Consider the following 17827-nt stretch of genomic DNA (forward strand, 5'->3'; position numbering starts at 1 on the left):
GGTTTCTTATATTACTTTTGGTTTAACGTATTGTTTTTCCATGGATATGTATAATTACTAACGTATTCTGAATTGAAATCTTAAGCGCCCGTTCTGCAGAGAAAAAAAAAAGATTTCTAACCCACCTTGTGCCTTGTGAGGGGAAATGGTAATTCGTATTTTTTCTCTACACGCATGGGCCAAATTTCAAACCCACCACTCAGGATATGGTTCTTTTTTCCCCACGTGACCTAGCTATTTCCGTCTCGATTTACAGTCGTCTCACATCCGCCGCGTGTTTTGTGGCCAGTTTTTTTGGCCTAATTAGGAATCCATAATACATTAAATTTTATACATATCAATGTTTAATCCTTATATTGGTGTGCCAATTATTTACGATCTGAACGCACGGTTTGATTATTTTTTGAATGAATAACATTTAATTTCTCTGTTATAATTTGCACACCGATTCAAAGATTTAATTCAAAATTAAAGGAAAATTACCTTGCCGGTTTTTGCAGCATTTACACTTGTTTTTGATACCCGTTGACATCACCCTATTTTATAACACTAAACGCTGGGTAATGACAAGTCTTTTTGAAGCTACCGAGGCAAGAATTATGTCTGGTCCACCCACGAAAATCATTACGACATCCATGTCGTTCTTAGCAATGGAAAAAACGGTCAGTACTACGGCTAAAGTAAAACCTGAACACAAGAAAAATGCAGCTACCTCTTCGAAATTTAGAGTAACCTTGATATAGGGAAAAGGCAATAAATGATAAATCCCTCCTACAAATCATCAGACCTCCGCTTACCCAACCATCATTACTCCCCCCACTAGCCTTTCTACTTCATAAAATCCTCCACCATGTAGATGTTTTTGGGAGGAGCCGTCTGAAACCCCGCCCCTTTTGCTGTTTCCGTAGAATCCTAATAGTATTCATACCAAATGTTAACCATAATACACCATCGATTTCCACAGGTCTCGAGTTTCATAATAATTTCCTTGGTCATCTGTACCTCACTCATGGCTTTTACTGGAGGAATTAAACAACTAAGATCTTCCTCAAATGGATCGCGTTTAAAGCCGTTAAAGAACTATTTCCTTCGATGGTTTCATAATTCATGGAACTTTGTTGCAACTTTCTTTTACGAACGTAATAACTTTACTAATTATATGCATGAATCTATACAACAATGATTATACGTACATTCGTATGCTATACCCCTTCTAACCTGTCGATCTGATTTGGGTATTGACGCGTTTCGAATAGTTCAAAGAGCCAATCATAAGAGAGGAGGATGGTACAAGCTTTCATATATTACCCTAATTTAATGAGGTCAGGTTTTTAATGACGACATCATACATATCAATAAAAATGTCTTAGTGGACAAAGACTAGAAAAAGTAAAAGATAGGAGAACAAAATGGAATTACTGAAGTTCAGATATTAAAATTGTTCAGTTTAAAGACATGCTTATTTTTCACCAAAATTATATTTGCCCCAGATATTTTATCATGAAATATTGCATTTTCTTCGAAAGGGTTCGTGTCAATTACGTTATTCTAGAAATCAAAATCGTAAGCGACGTCGTTAGCTCCACCACGTGACTAGTGTCGTCTTCATCTACGCCCCATCCAAATCTTACCCATAGGGTAGACTGGGTATTACCGATGTATGTTAATTGTTGCATAGATTCGTGTTGTAAGTCCAGTTTTCCAAAGCGGTTATGTTTTCATTTTCAGCTTTCGCTCGAATCAGTCACGATATTTCGGACCGACTAATTTGTTGTTCTTGGCTGTTATTCATGACAGTATTGGTCAACATAATGTCCAGTCAACTAAAATCCGACTTTTCCGTGGAAAATTACAAAACGTTAGACAAGCTGCAAGATTTGCTTCAGAACAACGAAGTCAAAACCATTTTATTGGATCATGGATACATCCACGACTACTTCAGATTCATGGAAAGTTGATTTTATAAAAGGGGAGGAGCTTATATAGAAAATGTTGCTTTTTCTACGTCATCTCGCAAGAGCGAATGAAAGCCCCAACCATTTCATTGAAGCATAGCCCACTTGATCACGCTGGCTACTCCAGCAACAAGCGTGATCGAGTGGACTATACTTAAAATGAACACTTTCTTAATACCGTTAAGCCTTGGCTACTTAGGTTTATTCACGCTCATTTTAAAATTTAAGTAAGATAATGAATGTAAATCAGTGTTCAATTGCATAGTTTTCAGACTAGGAAGATTGGTACCATTTATACCAGGAGGCTTGGCTACTTGGCGTACAAAGTGCAGCACCAAGTAGCCTCGCCTCCTGCAGTGTAAATCCTCATAGTCTGAAAACTATGTTGTTTACATCTAGGTCACGTGACTTAGAGACGAAGCAACATTCCAACAAGATGGCCAAGAGCATATAAGGTTTATTTTATAAATTCAATTATTGATTACACAAGGGAAAAGATTAAAGCTCCATAATCTTAAGCCTTGGTCTCGAACTTTTACTGAGGCTCGAAAACTTGTCGAGCTTTTCAAAAGTTGCTTATCGAGCGCTAGCACAGGGCCTAAATTGTTTCTCAAAGCGTAGATGGGCACCAGAGTCTGAAGCTATGTAACGCCGGGTAGCTTACCTAGCATCTTATAATTTAATTTTAACATTTTCGTTATAGGCCAAAAAAAGCCCTTTCATAGGAAGTTTCATAGAAAAAGCGAATGAAGATAACCTTTGCTCTATTACCGACCTCATGGAGTCAACGTTATACGAATCCGTTTTGAACCACGAAAAGGCATTGCTTTTAAACAGACTGTATCTAACGTGGTTCTTCGGATATACGCTAGAGGATTACGAAGTTAAGAAAAACATGAAAGAAAACTACGATGGATTCTACTTTGGCAGCGAGAAATTGAGAACCGATTACTTCGTTTTTCCCATGCACACCAATGTAACAGACTACCCTATCCTCAAGGAAAATGTCTACAAAATGTAAGTACTGCAGACTAGGAATGAAGTCACTTTGGATAAAAACCTCCATAGCCTTATTATTTATAAACATGAAATATCTTGAATACTTCAGAAAAACGTTTATTTTATTACATGAACTAAACTATTTAATTATTAATTTTTTCGAATGGGCTGAATACTATTCCAAAATTGTGGCTTGTGAAAATCGTTTTCACAAGCCACTATCGACCTGACGATATACCCACGTGATTAAAACCGACAATACAAATGCAAGTAGATCCACTAAACAGTTTCGGTTGAGCGTTGCTTATCAGTAAGTCAGTCACTCAGGACTTCGACTTATAAATGTAGAAATAGGCCTATTCTGGCGACAATCACTATTGATTCACTAAATAATCCACCTAAGAGTTGAAAATGTTTAAATATAAAATTGAAACGTAGAGGGGCGATCTCAGTTCTGGTTCAAAATTTTCGAGGTTCCCTCAAATCATCCCAATATTGGCTGGTTCAAAACAAAACGACCCAGCGAAGATATTATGAGCTGATGCAATCCTAAGAATGCCATCTTGACTGTACATTTGACCATTTTCTACTATCTATTTTCGAATTTAGAGTTTCGGTATTTTTCGAATCCCGCCCTGCGGAATACTTGGACATGAAAAACAAACACGATATTGATTTTTTAACTTGGAAGAAACCCATGAAAACGACGTCGAGCATGTCATTTGTGAACTCGGCTGGAGTATTTCTTCTTTACACCTACATGTCACTTTGTTCTGTCGTCTTTCTAGTACTTGAACTGCTCGTTTACGTCGCCGTGAAGTGTTTCAAACGCAAAAACCCGAAATATCCTGGGTTAAGGAGATTTTCGAGTTTCTAAGTTAAGAAGCACAAAGGTGACGAAATATGTTATTTTTTATCGTTTTAATAAGCTAGTCATACCATGGCAATTAGGAAACAAATTGTTCTTGAAGTTTATTCACGATATCATATTTAGTAAAAAACGCGTTGTGGCTTATGAATATAATTTAAAGCATAGCGAGGCTCCAGTGGATCCCCTACTTCCCTTACGAATTCCAGTCTTGGTTTGGCAACGCTTGAGTCATTTGTGTGCTGGATTTATACGTGCATGTATAAATACCGCCCACTAGCCCTTGCCAAGCCAAACCCCGAGTTCAGGAGGAAAGTCCCCTTGTAGGGGATCTACTGGAGCCGCGCTACGCTTTAAAATATTCGTCAAAGTCCTATAAAAATACCAATTTCTTCTTTGCGAGCTCGGAGCTGATCTTTACTTAACCAGTTACTTGCGCATTCGAGCTCCACAAAAACCACAAATACACAACCCACATATAAACAGAATTTCTGTATAGCTAGGTAGGGTGATTCTGGAAAGTATGTAATACATTAAAAGGTGTGTTCATTGCATCAGACTGAGTGAAAAGTTTCAAAGAACATGCGGTCTAAAACATTTAGTTACGGAAGTACGGCAACCCCAAACATTGGCAAATTACCACATATGTGGAGTAAGACATAACAGAGTACCCATCTTGTTTAGACAATCTCAATAGCCTCCAATCTAAGAACGTTAATGAGCCTTAATCTAGCAGAAGTGAATGTTTAAAGGTAGATGTGTGTCTAAGCTGGTAATTTTAAGTTGTTCAAAGTCTAATAGCACAAGAGTGGATATTTTGAACCTCTAAATAACGATGTTTATTTGGTACAAATTAAGGAAACATTAAGTTTAAACTCTTGTGCAATTACGCTTTGAACTACTTTACATTACCAACATAGGCGCTCTTTCACCTTTGAAAGTACATTTCTGCTAGATAAAGGCTCGTTAACGTTCTTAGATTGGACGCTATTGAAATTGTCTAAACAAGGTGGGCAGGCTGATATGTCTCACTCCCCATGCTTGCCAATTTCCATGTTTTATGGGCCAATGTTTGGGGGCTTGTACCTCCGAAACTAAATGTTTCAGATCATCCCATGTTCTTTGACACTTTTCCCTCAGTCTCACCCAAAGAACAAACACTTTAATATATGGCAGACCTATCAGAAACACCCTGTATAACACGACACACGTGGAAATAATATAAAATTTATTAAAACATCAAAGTGACCAAAATGATATTTCTATATTATTTTAAAATCAATAATACCATAAATTTTGCATACGATTTTGCGAGGAAGCAGGCATAAAATAAGAGCCCTAATATTTTTCTCATTTCACAGTAGATGTATAATAAATTTGCATAACCAAAAACAACCTTCAGCACCTGACTAGTTCTGCTCATCCGCTTCTCGTTCATTCGCTAAATCATTATTGGGAAATATACCTGTTCAATAAATGCGTTATTTGTCAAACATTATTTACCTCGACACCATAGCGAGCAATTTCATCTTTTTAATTTCCCCTTAAACGTATAATTACGTATTAAATTCAACTGAACCTTTTGACATGGCAGTCTGGATTGCAAATATTGGAAAAAATGACGGGGTGAGTAAAGCTCTGTTATTTCATCTATTTTATTTATACAGATAAAAGGAATCATTGTACTGTACCTCCATGTATCCCATGTTAATTTGAAGGCAGGTTTTGTGGGCCGGGCATGAGTACTTTCCGTCACAAAATATTTAATTCGTGTTAAATTCAATTTAAATTTTTAATTCGTGTTAAATTTAATTTAAATATTTAATTCGTGTTAAATTTAATTTAAATATATAATTCGTGTTAAATTTAATTTAAATATTTAATTCGTGTTAAATTTAATTTAAATATTTAATTCGTGTTAAATTTAATTTAAATATTTAATTCGTGTTAAATTTAATTTAAATATTTAATTCGTGTTAAATTTAATTTAAATATTTAATTCGTGTTAAATTTAATTTAAATATTTAATTCGTGTTAAATTAGTGTTAAACTAAATTTAAATATTTAATTCGTGTCAAATTTAATTTAAATATTTAATTAGTGTGAAATTAATGTTAAACTAAATTTAAATATTTAATTCGTGTTAAATTAGTGTTAAACTAAATTTAAATATTTAATTCGTGTTAAATTAGTGTTAAACTAAATTTAAATATTTAATTCGTGTTAAATTAGTGTTAAACTAAATTTAAATATTTAATTCGTGTTAAATTAGTGTTAAACTAAATTTAAATATTTAATTCGTGTTAAATTAGTGTTAAACTAAATTTAAATATTTAATTCGTGTCAAATTTAATTTAAATCTTTAATTAGTGTTAAATTAGTGTTAAACTAAATTTAAATATTTAATTCGTGTTAAATTAGTGTTAAACTAAATTTAAATATTTAATTCGTGTCAAATTTAATTTAAATATTTAATTAGTGTTAAATTAGTGTTAAACTAAATTTAAATATTTAATTCGTGTTAAATTTAATTTAAATATTTAATACGTGTTAAATTTAATTTAAATATTTAATACGTGTTAAATTAAAATTAAATATTTAATTCGTGTTAAATTAAAATTAAATATTTTTTCTCTATCTATGAGTTTCTTAATTTTAGTTAAACTTACCCAAGGCCTAACATGATTCCATTTCAAATTCTAGGAATTTCGATGTCTTTTGAAACACCTTTTGCATTGCATTTGTTTCTTGACATTTTTATATTTCTCCATCTACATGACGTGCTATTTCGAATTAAAAAATCAAAATATTCAAAATGAAAATAATATTCCAATCATTTTAAAAATACTGGCACATTTTTCGAGCATATGGCCACTGATGAACATATTAATAACGCTTTATCAGGCTGCGGGATTTTTAACTCATAATTGTTTCAACAACAACGTCGAACTTAAATGCAACTTAAAAACCTTACCATTCATTAGTTTTCGTGTAGTTACTCGTGGAACCTTTCCCAAACTTGTAAAAAACAATCTTGAATATAATATCAAACAATGCCAAGAAAACGGACTGCGAAACTTCATATTCGAAATTGTTACTGAAAATTCAATCGCTTCTATAAAGAATTCGAAATACGTTAAACAAATTTTGGTTCCTGCAAACTATAAAACACCAAAAGGGACACTGTACAAGGCGCGCAATTTGCAATATTGCTTGCAAGATGGTATAAGTGATTTAAAAGACGATGATTGGATAGTTCACATGGATGAAGACGCTTTATTAACAAGTAGCGCTGTTAAGGGAATTGCCAATTTCGTTTCGAACGACAAACACAGTATTGGGCACGGATTTTCAAACAGCTTTTCGACAAAAGACGAAGCGCTATACAGTGACCTTTTCAACCCAATTATACCCTACAGTTCCGTCGTAATGCCGTTTCAATTCAAATACTTCGAACAATTTATTTGTTTGATAACGGGTAGCTTTTTAGTAACGAAAGTTCGAACCGAAAAAGATATTTCATTCGATGTGGGACCCGGAGCTTCGTTACTTGAAGATGAAGCCTTTGGACTAAAAGCCAGGTTAAAGGGATTCTCTATTGGTCACATCGATGGTTATTTTGTAGAACAAGCAACGCTCACTTATAAAGACGCTCAAAATCAGCGAATAAGATCCATGACTGGTTTTTATTATATTTTGAAATCGGATTTTTTCTCGTTGGTTAAATGTAAATTGTTCGTTTTATCTTTCTTGAATCTTTTATCAACCCCAATTTTCTTTCTAAATTCGATATTAGCTGCGATTTATCCGATTCAGTTATGTTACGCTATGATTTTATTGAAAGGTTTCGTAATTGGAGTTACTACTTACGGTTTTATGTTTGCGGTAATCGTAAGGGGTAGAAAACTATCGTTTACAAAGATTTTTGTCCGAGTAATTATTTCTGCAGTTTTAGGCTCTATTATTGGTATTATTCAGGTTGCGTACGCTCTATTTTACATTGCTTTTTATAGGACTAGTGTAAAGTTTAATCCAACACCAAAACGACTCGAAAAACTTCACGAAAATTAAGTAGAATTTAAGTATATTACATAGAAAATTAAATATTGGATCGAAATTTACATAGGACTTCTATCATCCATGATAATTTCAACAAGGGTTTTGAGGGCGGGTCTTGAGTATACTATTAGTCACATCTTATAGTTCTGACGTCTTTCTAACTGTGATTTAATTGGTTGATAGCAACGTGATTTCCAAGGCGCGCGAGGTGCAACGGGTAGCGTGATAAATTATTCGTGATGTTAAATTTATCATACATAATGATTAGTGTAGCTCTTCTTCACACAAAATCCATCTAAATACGCTGAAAAATGGCTACACAATGTTTAGAATAAGCTGTATGTATGCGTTTTGAGAAATATCTATTTTAAAATTCGCTGATTGATTTTTCTAGTGACAAATCGAACTTAATGAACTCGATGCACTCAATGCACTTAATAATAAAACATTGTTATTTTAGCAATACCATAAAACGAAAACAAAACGCTATGTATGTTAATATAAACATTGAAACTAAGTCTCGATTAATGAAAAAAGGAAAACCTTTTTTGCATAAAAACAACAAATACTGCACGGTCGGTAATTTAGGAACTTTGTTTGGACGATAGGCTTATTGGGAAAAACAATGTTATTGTATACTAAACAGGTAGCAAGTTTAATTTGTCCTAGCTTCATTAGAAAACATTAAAACAAGGGGTGGTATACCATGACATGACACGATTTGTGTACAAATGTCAAATAATCATCTCTTTACAGGAGTGAATAAAAAAGTAGGCCTATAAACTTTAAAAGGATTTGCTGGGCTAGAATTTTTGAAATTTTTAATCGAAAGAGCGTGTCAAATAATGAATATACGAATTGAAACCATGTTTAAATCTACAATATTAATGGACACTACGCGTTAGGCTTTCCTGAGAAGCACTGGGAAGTACCCCTATTGGACGACTAGTATCATCTGACGGATTCGTCCAATAGGGGTACTCCCAGCTCCCAGTGTATTACGGGAAAGTTTCTTAATTTCTCTAGTTTTACCAGGGCGGCAGTTGAGAAATGTTTCTGAGGAAACCATAAATCGCCACTGTCGACGAAAATTGGCACTAACAATGATGAAAGACGAGAATGAAAATGAAATGTTCGCGAGTTTGGTGTAAAGTCGGTGGAGATATACTCCTTACCAATTCCTATCGAACTGTTTACTGATATCATATTAACTCCTGTATTTGCATAGGAAATAAAACGCAAAAAAAAGAAACTGTTCCGAGTGTTTGTTATTGTATCACGAATGATGTTCATGTTTAATTAATGTAATTAAATTGTTTCTGACGATATTGTATCTGTTTTCCATATTAAATGATTCGATTGCAATTATAAACTAAGGATGATCTTAGTCAGTCAGCGTTTACATATTGTTAGACGCAGTAATGAAATATTCGTGACGCGATAAGGGGTATAAGTTTGCGTTTTCAGTACTTGCAATCATATCAGATTCAGGTAACGTAGATCTATGTAATGGGTGTTTCTGATAAGGGTATGCTCTTTGGGTCAGACTAAGTTAAAAGTGTCCAAGAACATTTGGTCTAAAACATTTAGTTTCGGAGGTACGGGTACCCAAATATTGGCTAGCCCCTAAAACGAGTTAGTTGGTACGCTTGTCGAGTATGACATATCAGCCTTAAAAGGAGGGTGAAGTGGAAGATCAAGTAATTTTTTATCGATTCTTCTACTAATTATAAGACCAGTTTGCATAGTGAAACATTCAGGAAATACCTCCGAATGATTTTAAAATTCAAATTAGGTTCAGATTTTAAGGATAATTTGAAATAAGTCCCTCCGACCAATTGCGTAACGCCCTGCCTTCCAGTAAACAAAATTCTCGTGGCACGCGCCATGCCTCGAGCCACGATTATAACATCACGCGGAATTTTTATCTAATCGCGCGCTAAATTTCATTAGGAATGGAGCGTGTCACGAGAATTTTGTTAACAATAAGGCAGGGCGTTACGCCATTGGCCAGAGGGGCTTATTTTAAATTATCCATAAAATCTAAACCTAATTTCAATTTTAAAATCTAAACCTAATTTCAATTTTAAAATCATCAGGAGATATTTCCTGGATGTTTCACTATGCAGACTGGTCTTATAATATGTGGAAGAATCGATAAATTATCACTTGATGTTCCACTTCACCCTCCCTTTAAAGAGTTTTCAACCTAATAACGCATATAATATTTCTTTAGACAAATTCAATGGCCAAAAAATTTTTAAAAAGGATTTCTTAAGTTTAAAGTTAAATCTAACACCGTATATCGTATTAAAAGAAATTGCGAAAAATGGTTTTCAGATTCTTCGTTTCGAGGATTTCAATTTTCCCACTATGAATAATTTCACTTACATATTGAAAGTTACGGGAGATGGTAAGTATATTATTCGAAATGTCCTTAAAACTGTAGGCCTATTTCCATTAACTTTAAGAACTGAGCAAATAAATAAATAAAAAAGCATATTTTAAACGATGTTACAATTTCAAATGTTTCATTTAAAAAGCTACACTTTTTCGCAAGATAATGCAAGGTAAAATAGGATCGTGGGAGCCCGCGGTGAAGAAAATTTGGCAATATCTCTTATTCAACCTGTCCGATACAAAGTAATTAATTCAGTTTAATTAACGACGTCCAAGTATTTTTACGTTTATTATTTGATTACTTTCCATTAAATAGGATTATCTTCGTCAATGTGAATGATGTGTGGCGTAAAATAATAGAAATGAAGTTTAATATGTCAGCGGCTAGGCAACTGACACCAGTTTTCGAAGGAGTGGGTACTTTTAAATTTCTGACTTCGCAATGGAAAGGGAGTTTTACCTGAAATAAGATGAGACTAGAAGTGAAGGGTTCTAGCATTGGTAGTAGATCCTGGCACTAGTGAACAAATTTGAGGATTTTATGCCGCTTCCATCGCGCCTACACTTAGAGAAAAAAATTGGTCGAGTTCCAAAAATATTCCTACCCCCTTCCCCTCAACCTAAAGCCGCGGAACACGGACGCGGGTGCTTGAATCTAGTTCGGCCATCTACCGCTACGAGCGTCTCACGTTTTGGAGGGAAAATTCAGAAACCGGTACCAGAGGGCCAACCGTTGGTGTGTTATCAAGAATATTCACTTTAGCCAAGTGAAGAATTTGTTTAGTCTCATCTCACTTCTGGTTTTGCGTGCCAAAGCAAAACAATTAATTCACCATAACCTATTAGAATGAAAATAAAATAAAAAATGAAATTGGCGATTGGTAGGAAAATATTCTAGCGACCTTTAATATTTTGAAGGAAACGTTTATTTTATCAGAAGCTAACAACACCTACCGAAATTCACATCTGTAGCATCTTCAACTTATAAAACAAAAACTTTTAGTTTTTAATTTTATCGCAGACCAATCGCTTGTGTAAAAATAGCGAGTGTTCTATCGCAGTGTTCCCTGGAAAGTTCACAGAAAATTTTATTTTACAGATTGTTGATCTTAATATTGTTGAATATCACCATCCACTTCAATTGGAACAACAAATGCAAAGTGAAGTATCTCCTGCATTTGAAATAGATCACCAATCGATCCTCAGTTGCGTTAAACGAGACAACAGTGACGGCCAAAGTGGGGAAGTTCTACTGCCACATGATGGTCTAGGCGGAGACGTTATGAAATGGATTCTGGCATCTATTTGTCTCGTGTCTTTCGTTTCGATGTGTTTCGACAGAAAATTACATTGGCGAGCTCCACATCGTATTTTACAAGGGTTTCTCAAACAGGTTTTCAATTTTTCGATCGATTTGTTCAATCGTAAGTAATGCTTTAACAATTTTTGCTACCTCAAATGATGTATAAGTCCTGATGCGCTAAATACGTCGCAAAAATCTAGTCCCTTGGTCTTTCACTAGATTACAACTTTTTCAATCTCTACTGCCATTAAACTAAGATTTCGTAATTGAAGGTAAACCTAGGTTCCCACTTGACCGAAAACTATAGTGCCGCATTCAAAAAAATCTTTTACGTGGGCCTTCGATGGCAATATTTTAGTTTGGTTCACACATACGACCAAATTTCGACCAAGAAGCTCAGCCGGCTGTTAGTCACTCGTGATGACGTCTCGTGAAACTCAATTCTGTACCACCGATTGCAAATTACGTCGCGATCTACTCGGACGTACTTACAACGTGTTTCGGTGGTGTTTTCGGTCAAATGGGAACTAAACTTAATGGCTCGCAATTTTATTCAACTTTATTATGCCACTAGCTGTTACCGGCGGCGTCGCTCGCGTGTAATAAGAACTTCCATCAAAGTGTTATAAAGGATGGGTAGATTTTACTGATGACTAATATTTTTGCAGCACCCTAGGAGCGAAGGCACTTGGCGTTGTCCGTCAGCCCCTAGGGATGCATTTTTTATTACTTTTCACGCGGACATTATTCCATAAAGAAGGGTTTTAAGTTTCTGGCCGCCATTTAAAAGGATGTCAACAAATAGAACCCCAAAAGACAATTCAGCCCGTCTATAGGTTAAAGGAAACCAGTGTACTGAATATTAGTGAAATCGTTTGAAACGCACGGACTTTGTTGCATAGAGAAGATTTTTTTACATTTCTGGGCTCCATTTATTAAGATGGCGGCGGATAGGAAAAATCTTTCTTAGCACGGGCCTACTATTTATGAGTAAGGTTCCTACAAATTTCCAGCCTTCTAGGGCAAGCGGTTTGGGCTGGGCGTTGATTATCAGTCTGTCAGTCAGGACTTTGATTTATATAGATAATTATATAGATATAGATTTCAAACTTAAGGGTTTTGAAGTTGATGTATTTGTATTGTTCTATAGCGCCTGCGCTGGTCGGAGCACTACACATCCGGATACTCTTGACGTTTTGGAGTGTCGGTATCGCGTTTATAGCTAAATCGTATCTTTGCAACTTAAAAGGCGAGTTAACGGTACTTAAGCCGACGAGGATAGATTCAATCGATGATGTCTTAAAAAATAAAAAGTTAATAGTCTACAGTACCGATATTTTTAGAGATATACTGAACGTAAGTATTACGAAAATTATTTTGGTAAATATCGTTTTCTCACCAAATTTGTTTGCAAAATATTTAGCTCAGTCAACACGTTAACGAAGAATCCCGAATGCTAAATAAACGACTCGAGCCTCGGCAAGATTTTTCTCAAGATAAAATTTTAAAATGTCCAGCAAACACCGTTTTATTTACGGAACGAGGTTTTATTAGCTACATGTTGAGAACTTTACTAAAATCTGGAAATGCTAAAAACTCCGAAAAAGTGTTTTACATCGGAAAGGAACGTTTTGGCTACCTATTTTGTGGTCTAGTCTTTAACAAACGATTACCGAAACCCATTTTGAAAGTGTTTCGAAATCGGTGAGTACAGACCAATATCAAAAAAGACGGTCGAAGGATGTCGCAACATACTTATGCTGAGTTTGAAAGCGAAAACCGGTGGTTTCCTGCGATCCTCTTTTTCGTCTATTTTGCTAACAAGCAATGTTGACAAATTAACGAAATAAACAAATTTTGCTTTGTAGAGTTTTAAGGTTTGTCGAATCTAACCAAGGGGATCTCTTCGAACGAAAGAGAAATTTCGAAATGGCAGAATTGATATACCACAACGAAGGCTTTAACAAAGATCCGAAGGATTTGAACTTCGTTATACCAATTTTCAAACTGTGGTTTTACGGAATACTTCTGTCATTATCGTGCGCACTTTTGGAAGTTTTTTTATTTTACGGGTGCACGAGAAGATACTAACTCACAAATTACACGAACTAGTAATATTCTACAATCGAGCCTTAGAACGGAAGTGATTGGTGAAAGCTATGATCGATAATGAAATCTTATATTTGTACATAGTAAGCTATTGTCAATCATGTATGGACTATACATGACATTTTAACCTGCCGTTGATATCACCTGACACGTGAGTCATTTTGATATCATTGATAAAGTAATCATTTTAAGTTGTCCCACTAACATATTTGTCAACAATGAAGATCGAGAGACCTTTTGCAAAGATTCAATTCGCGCGCGCACTGCTCGTAACAGTTAAAGTAAATTCCATAGTACGGCTTGGAGGGCCCTCGGAGTGCTCTAAAACGTTTTTAGTGTTCCATGGGTAAATTGAGATCACCTTTTTCTTAGAGTCATCTCTTCTATGGACCATGGATCACGCGCGTGGTCAGAGTTCTCCTCAGAACCAATCTGTATTAAAAGACAGTTCATAACAGATCGTAAGGTAAATTTTGGCAAGAAAATGATGCGCATTTTTCTTGAAGGTCAAACTGAGAACGATTTCACCGTTTGTAATCGGATTTGATGACGAAATAGAGCAAAGTGTTAATGTTCCCAGGTGCGATCGAAGAGTATCTGTCTTCGTTTTTTTAAGGAATGCTTTGAAAACTTTTTATACCTCGGTTGCCAAGGGTTTAAATATCGTTGACCCACGCTATTTCTATACACTATTATTTCAAGGACGAACACGATCGTAGTTAAAATTAAACTCAAGATGCAAAGATTGAAGAGAAAGTAGAAGTCGTCGTTGACTGCAAAGACATTTTCCTTGGAATCACTTCCACTAACGCAAAATGAATATTCGGTGATTTGTTTTCTTATGTAGTTTTCAATGCAACCAATCTCGGTGTAGATTCGAATTCTGTCGATACATCAAAGTTTAAAGTGTAAACAAATATTTGACATTGCTTACTGGGAGCTAGTCGCGTCGTCATAGATAAGATGGTTCAACTAAACAAAGTGCACTAAAGGTCCTTTCAGACGATCCAACTTTTTGACTCAGCTTGATGGGTCAACTCGAGTTGAATCAACTAGTTGGATCGTGTGAAGAGACGCTGGATGAGTTGAGTCACCAAAAAGGTTGGCTAGGAAAACTTGGATCAGTGATCCAATTTTTGCTGACTCAACTTTTTAATTTTATTTCTCCAGCCAATCAAAATGAATTACAAAAAAAAAGCCTTTTTCGGGGGTTATTTCGTAAGTGCCAAGATAGGTGGCGCTTAAAAAGTTCCATTTGGCGGTAAAAGTTTAGTCGTGTGAAAAGGAAGGATTTACTTCACTTTTCCCTTCAAAAGTTGGGCAAGTTGATACAACTTTTTGACCCATCGAGCTGAGTCAAAAAGTTGGATCGTCTGAAAGGGCCTTAAGTGTCACATGTCCCTTTAAAGTTACAAGTGCCGGCTAAATGTTAAAAGACATACAAAGCGGAGTCTCTCTCTCATTTTTTATTGATACTTACATAATATTTAATTCCTCGATGTTTCGGCTGGGAAAAGACTTGGCCAGAAGAAAGGCGTAATACAATGTTGTACTGACTTTTTGACCAATGTACAAACGAGGGTTATCTACACCTCGACACAATTGTGGTAGAGCGGATACCACGCCATCACTTGGCAGAACTAAAATACTTTTTCCGTCTATGATATCACGTTGCTTAGATTTCAGATTTTTCTGAGCGATAACACCGTCCGTTTCTACAATCTGTTTCCACAACGACTTTACTTTAATATTTTCAGAATCCTAAATTCATGTTAATTGTAATATTAATTAGTACACCAAATTGGAACCCTTGACTCAAAAATATCATTTATCTTAATCATAAGTAACACAAATATTAGAAGCATGACACTCAATGAAATACTTTAATGAAGATGTTACCAGGTGAAAACATGATTTTCGCCTCACCAACTTGTTATTTGTCAAAACATTTGTAATAGCGACCCTGGAGAGTCAGAGTCAGTAACGAGGGGTCCGACATTCCCAAAAAAGCGTACGAAATTTCGTGATTTCGCATAGAATTCGTGATTTCTTCTCGATTTTACTATTTTGCTAAAGATTTCGGAATTTCCTCTCTGATTTCGTAAATTCTTGATTTCTTCAAAGATTTTGTGATTTCTTGTGAAAGATTTCGCGAGAAGCGTAAGGGATTTCGTGTAAATGTCGGACCCCTCGGTCAGTAAGTATAAACAACTTATGTATCAATAAACAAAACACGATTTAAATTCAATAGATCAAATCAAAGGTACAAACCCTCAAATAAGACTCAAATGCTGAATTTTTATATACGATAGGTTGAATAGTCGGCTGATTCAAAATGTCGCTGTAGGTTTCAATGTATTTAGATTCGAGAGTTGAAATTTCAGCCTTCATAGTAGCGCTTAACCAAATTTTTAAAACGAAAAATCCAAATCTCCAACTAACTAGAAGTAATTTTGTCTGTGTTAATTTCAGATGAGAATATATTTGATCTGTATCTGCAAATAGAAAGCATTCATTTACAAGATTAAACTTTTACACGCCATTTAGAGGGTCTTTAGTGGTGAAATTAGTAATATTAGCAATATTGGTGGTACTAAATTTACAAATCTTAAGGGAAAAAATTGGATAATATAACAGGCATAGATGACATAGAGGTAGCGCTTCATTCCTATACACGACAGTCCCTGCGGCCTTTTCATAAATTTCATAACGTAAATTATACTGATACTTGATTCCGCGTCAACTATGGCCGGTTCAGAATACTGTTTATCAATTTTTGAATTCCTAATTTCCGCACGCGAAATAACGGGAAAAGTCCCTCAGCCAGCCAGCCAGCTGACACAGCCTTAAAGGCGGCGCAAAAGTAAAAATTCTAACAACGTTGGATAATGTAAAACTTACTTTTAAGGAACATCAGGAAATCGAATAAGAGATCCTTTAATATAACCCAAAATGAAATAATGTTACGATTGCGGCTCAACCACTTTTCCGTAAACATTATCACAATTGAAAGAAAGATGACAACCGTAGGACACATCAGCAACATCTGTTTGGGTGTTAACGTTTTCATAGATTAGTGAACTATTTTATGAATGGCTGTAAATAGACTAAAGAGACTAGGGGCTAGAAAACTTTCACCCTGGCACCCATTGGAACCGAAACCTAAGCTATGTGTATCTGTCCCGGTAACCACACTTTACAGGCCTAGGTCTTCGGTGGTTGCCTGTAACGTATGTTACTAAATAAAGTATTATTATTATTATTATTATTATTAAACTCACCTAGAATAAACCTAACCTAGCCTTTTCATAACCAAACTAAATCTAATGCTAGCCAAACCTAACCTAATCCTAACCAAACTTGACCTAATGCTAATCAAACCTAACGTAATCCTAACCGAACTTTACCTAATGCTAACCTAACCTAATCGAACTAAACTTGACCTAATGCTAATCTAACCTAATCTAACCAAACCTAAATCCAAACTAACCTAATCCTAACCAAACCTATTCCCACTCAAACCTAACCTTAGCTGAACTATCACACCATAAATACAATGAAGGTCAGTGTCTAGACTACTTATTATACATAAGATATTATTTACAAATTTGTTGTTGTGGAAAAAATCTGCAGCTGCACTTCGTACTTCTGGAGCAATTTTACCAGAAACAAGCCAAACTGGAGCCGCAAATATTTCAGCGGAAAAGTTGAAATACTTCTGTCTCTCGTAAAGAATTCCACTCGGAACCAAAATGATATCGCACTCGCACCGATGGATGAAACCAAATGTTCCCGTCCACGAACCATTATTCAAACGAACACTTTTCGTCAAAGGGATGCATTGCATTTCGACAGCACTGTATTTGTAAAGCCTTTTGTAGAAAGACAGGAAGTCAAAGATAATTCCTTCAGTCTTGATGAACTCATTTGTGCAATCGATGTTTGACCAAGGAAGGAACTGTAAAAATGAGTCTTTCTTTAATTTTGTGATATGCTTTTACATAATTTAATCGTAACCAAAGTTTGCCAAAATGCTACACATTTTTTAGGATAATAAATATATACAGGGTGTTTCTGATAAGTATGCTATAATTTAAAGGGAGTGTTCTTTAGGTCAGACTGAGTGAAAAGTAT

General features: G+C 35.2%; 3 protein-coding genes and 1 long non-coding RNA gene across 4 annotated transcripts; 2 read left to right on the top strand and 2 right to left on the bottom strand.

Moving 5' to 3' along the window:
- Window positions 1-351: 351 nt before the first annotated feature.
- LOC149678340 (uncharacterized) lies at window positions 352-1220 on the bottom strand. Its single transcript, XR_016366060.1, has 3 exons — window positions 798-1220; window positions 713-733; window positions 352-643 (listed from the first exon to the last, which is right to left on the bottom strand). It is a non-coding gene; the product is annotated as an uncharacterized LOC149678340 (long non-coding RNA).
- Window positions 1221-2663: 1443 nt separating this feature from the next.
- LOC149678341 (uncharacterized) lies at window positions 2664-5265 on the top strand. The gene is made up of 3 exons (XM_089837128.1): window positions 2664-2972; window positions 3564-3847; window positions 5184-5265. The coding sequence occupies exons 1-2, from the start codon at window positions 2734-2736 to the stop codon at window positions 3829-3831; spliced, it is 507 nt and encodes a 168-aa protein (XP_089693254.1). The 5' UTR covers window positions 2664-2733; the 3' UTR covers window positions 3832-3847; window positions 5184-5265.
- A 7378-nt stretch (window positions 5266-12643) lies between these two features.
- Window positions 12644-13675, top strand: LOC149678342 (uncharacterized). Its single transcript, XM_089836320.1, has 3 exons — window positions 12644-12940; window positions 13008-13288; window positions 13453-13675. The coding sequence occupies exons 1-3, from the start codon at window positions 12713-12715 to the stop codon at window positions 13673-13675; spliced, it is 732 nt and encodes a 243-aa protein (XP_089692446.1). The 5' UTR covers window positions 12644-12712.
- A 569-nt stretch (window positions 13676-14244) lies between these two features.
- Window positions 14245-17607, bottom strand: LOC149678343 (uncharacterized). The gene is made up of 5 exons (XM_089836319.1): window positions 17298-17607; window positions 16595-16739; window positions 15965-16188; window positions 15174-15454; window positions 14245-14576 (listed from the first exon to the last, which is right to left on the bottom strand). Exons 1-5 carry the CDS (start codon window positions 17538-17540, stop codon window positions 14261-14263), a joined length of 1209 nt encoding a protein of 402 aa, XP_089692445.1. The 5' UTR covers window positions 17541-17607; the 3' UTR covers window positions 14245-14260.
- Window positions 17608-17827: the final 220 nt, after the last annotated feature.

The sequence above is a fragment of the Phalangium opilio genome, unplaced genomic scaffold (genome assembly GCF_054372755.1).
Source record: "Phalangium opilio isolate 3A_F unplaced genomic scaffold, DU_Popi_V2 ptg000042l_1, whole genome shotgun sequence".
NCBI lineage: Eukaryota > Metazoa > Arthropoda > Arachnida > Opiliones > Phalangiidae > Phalangium > Phalangium opilio.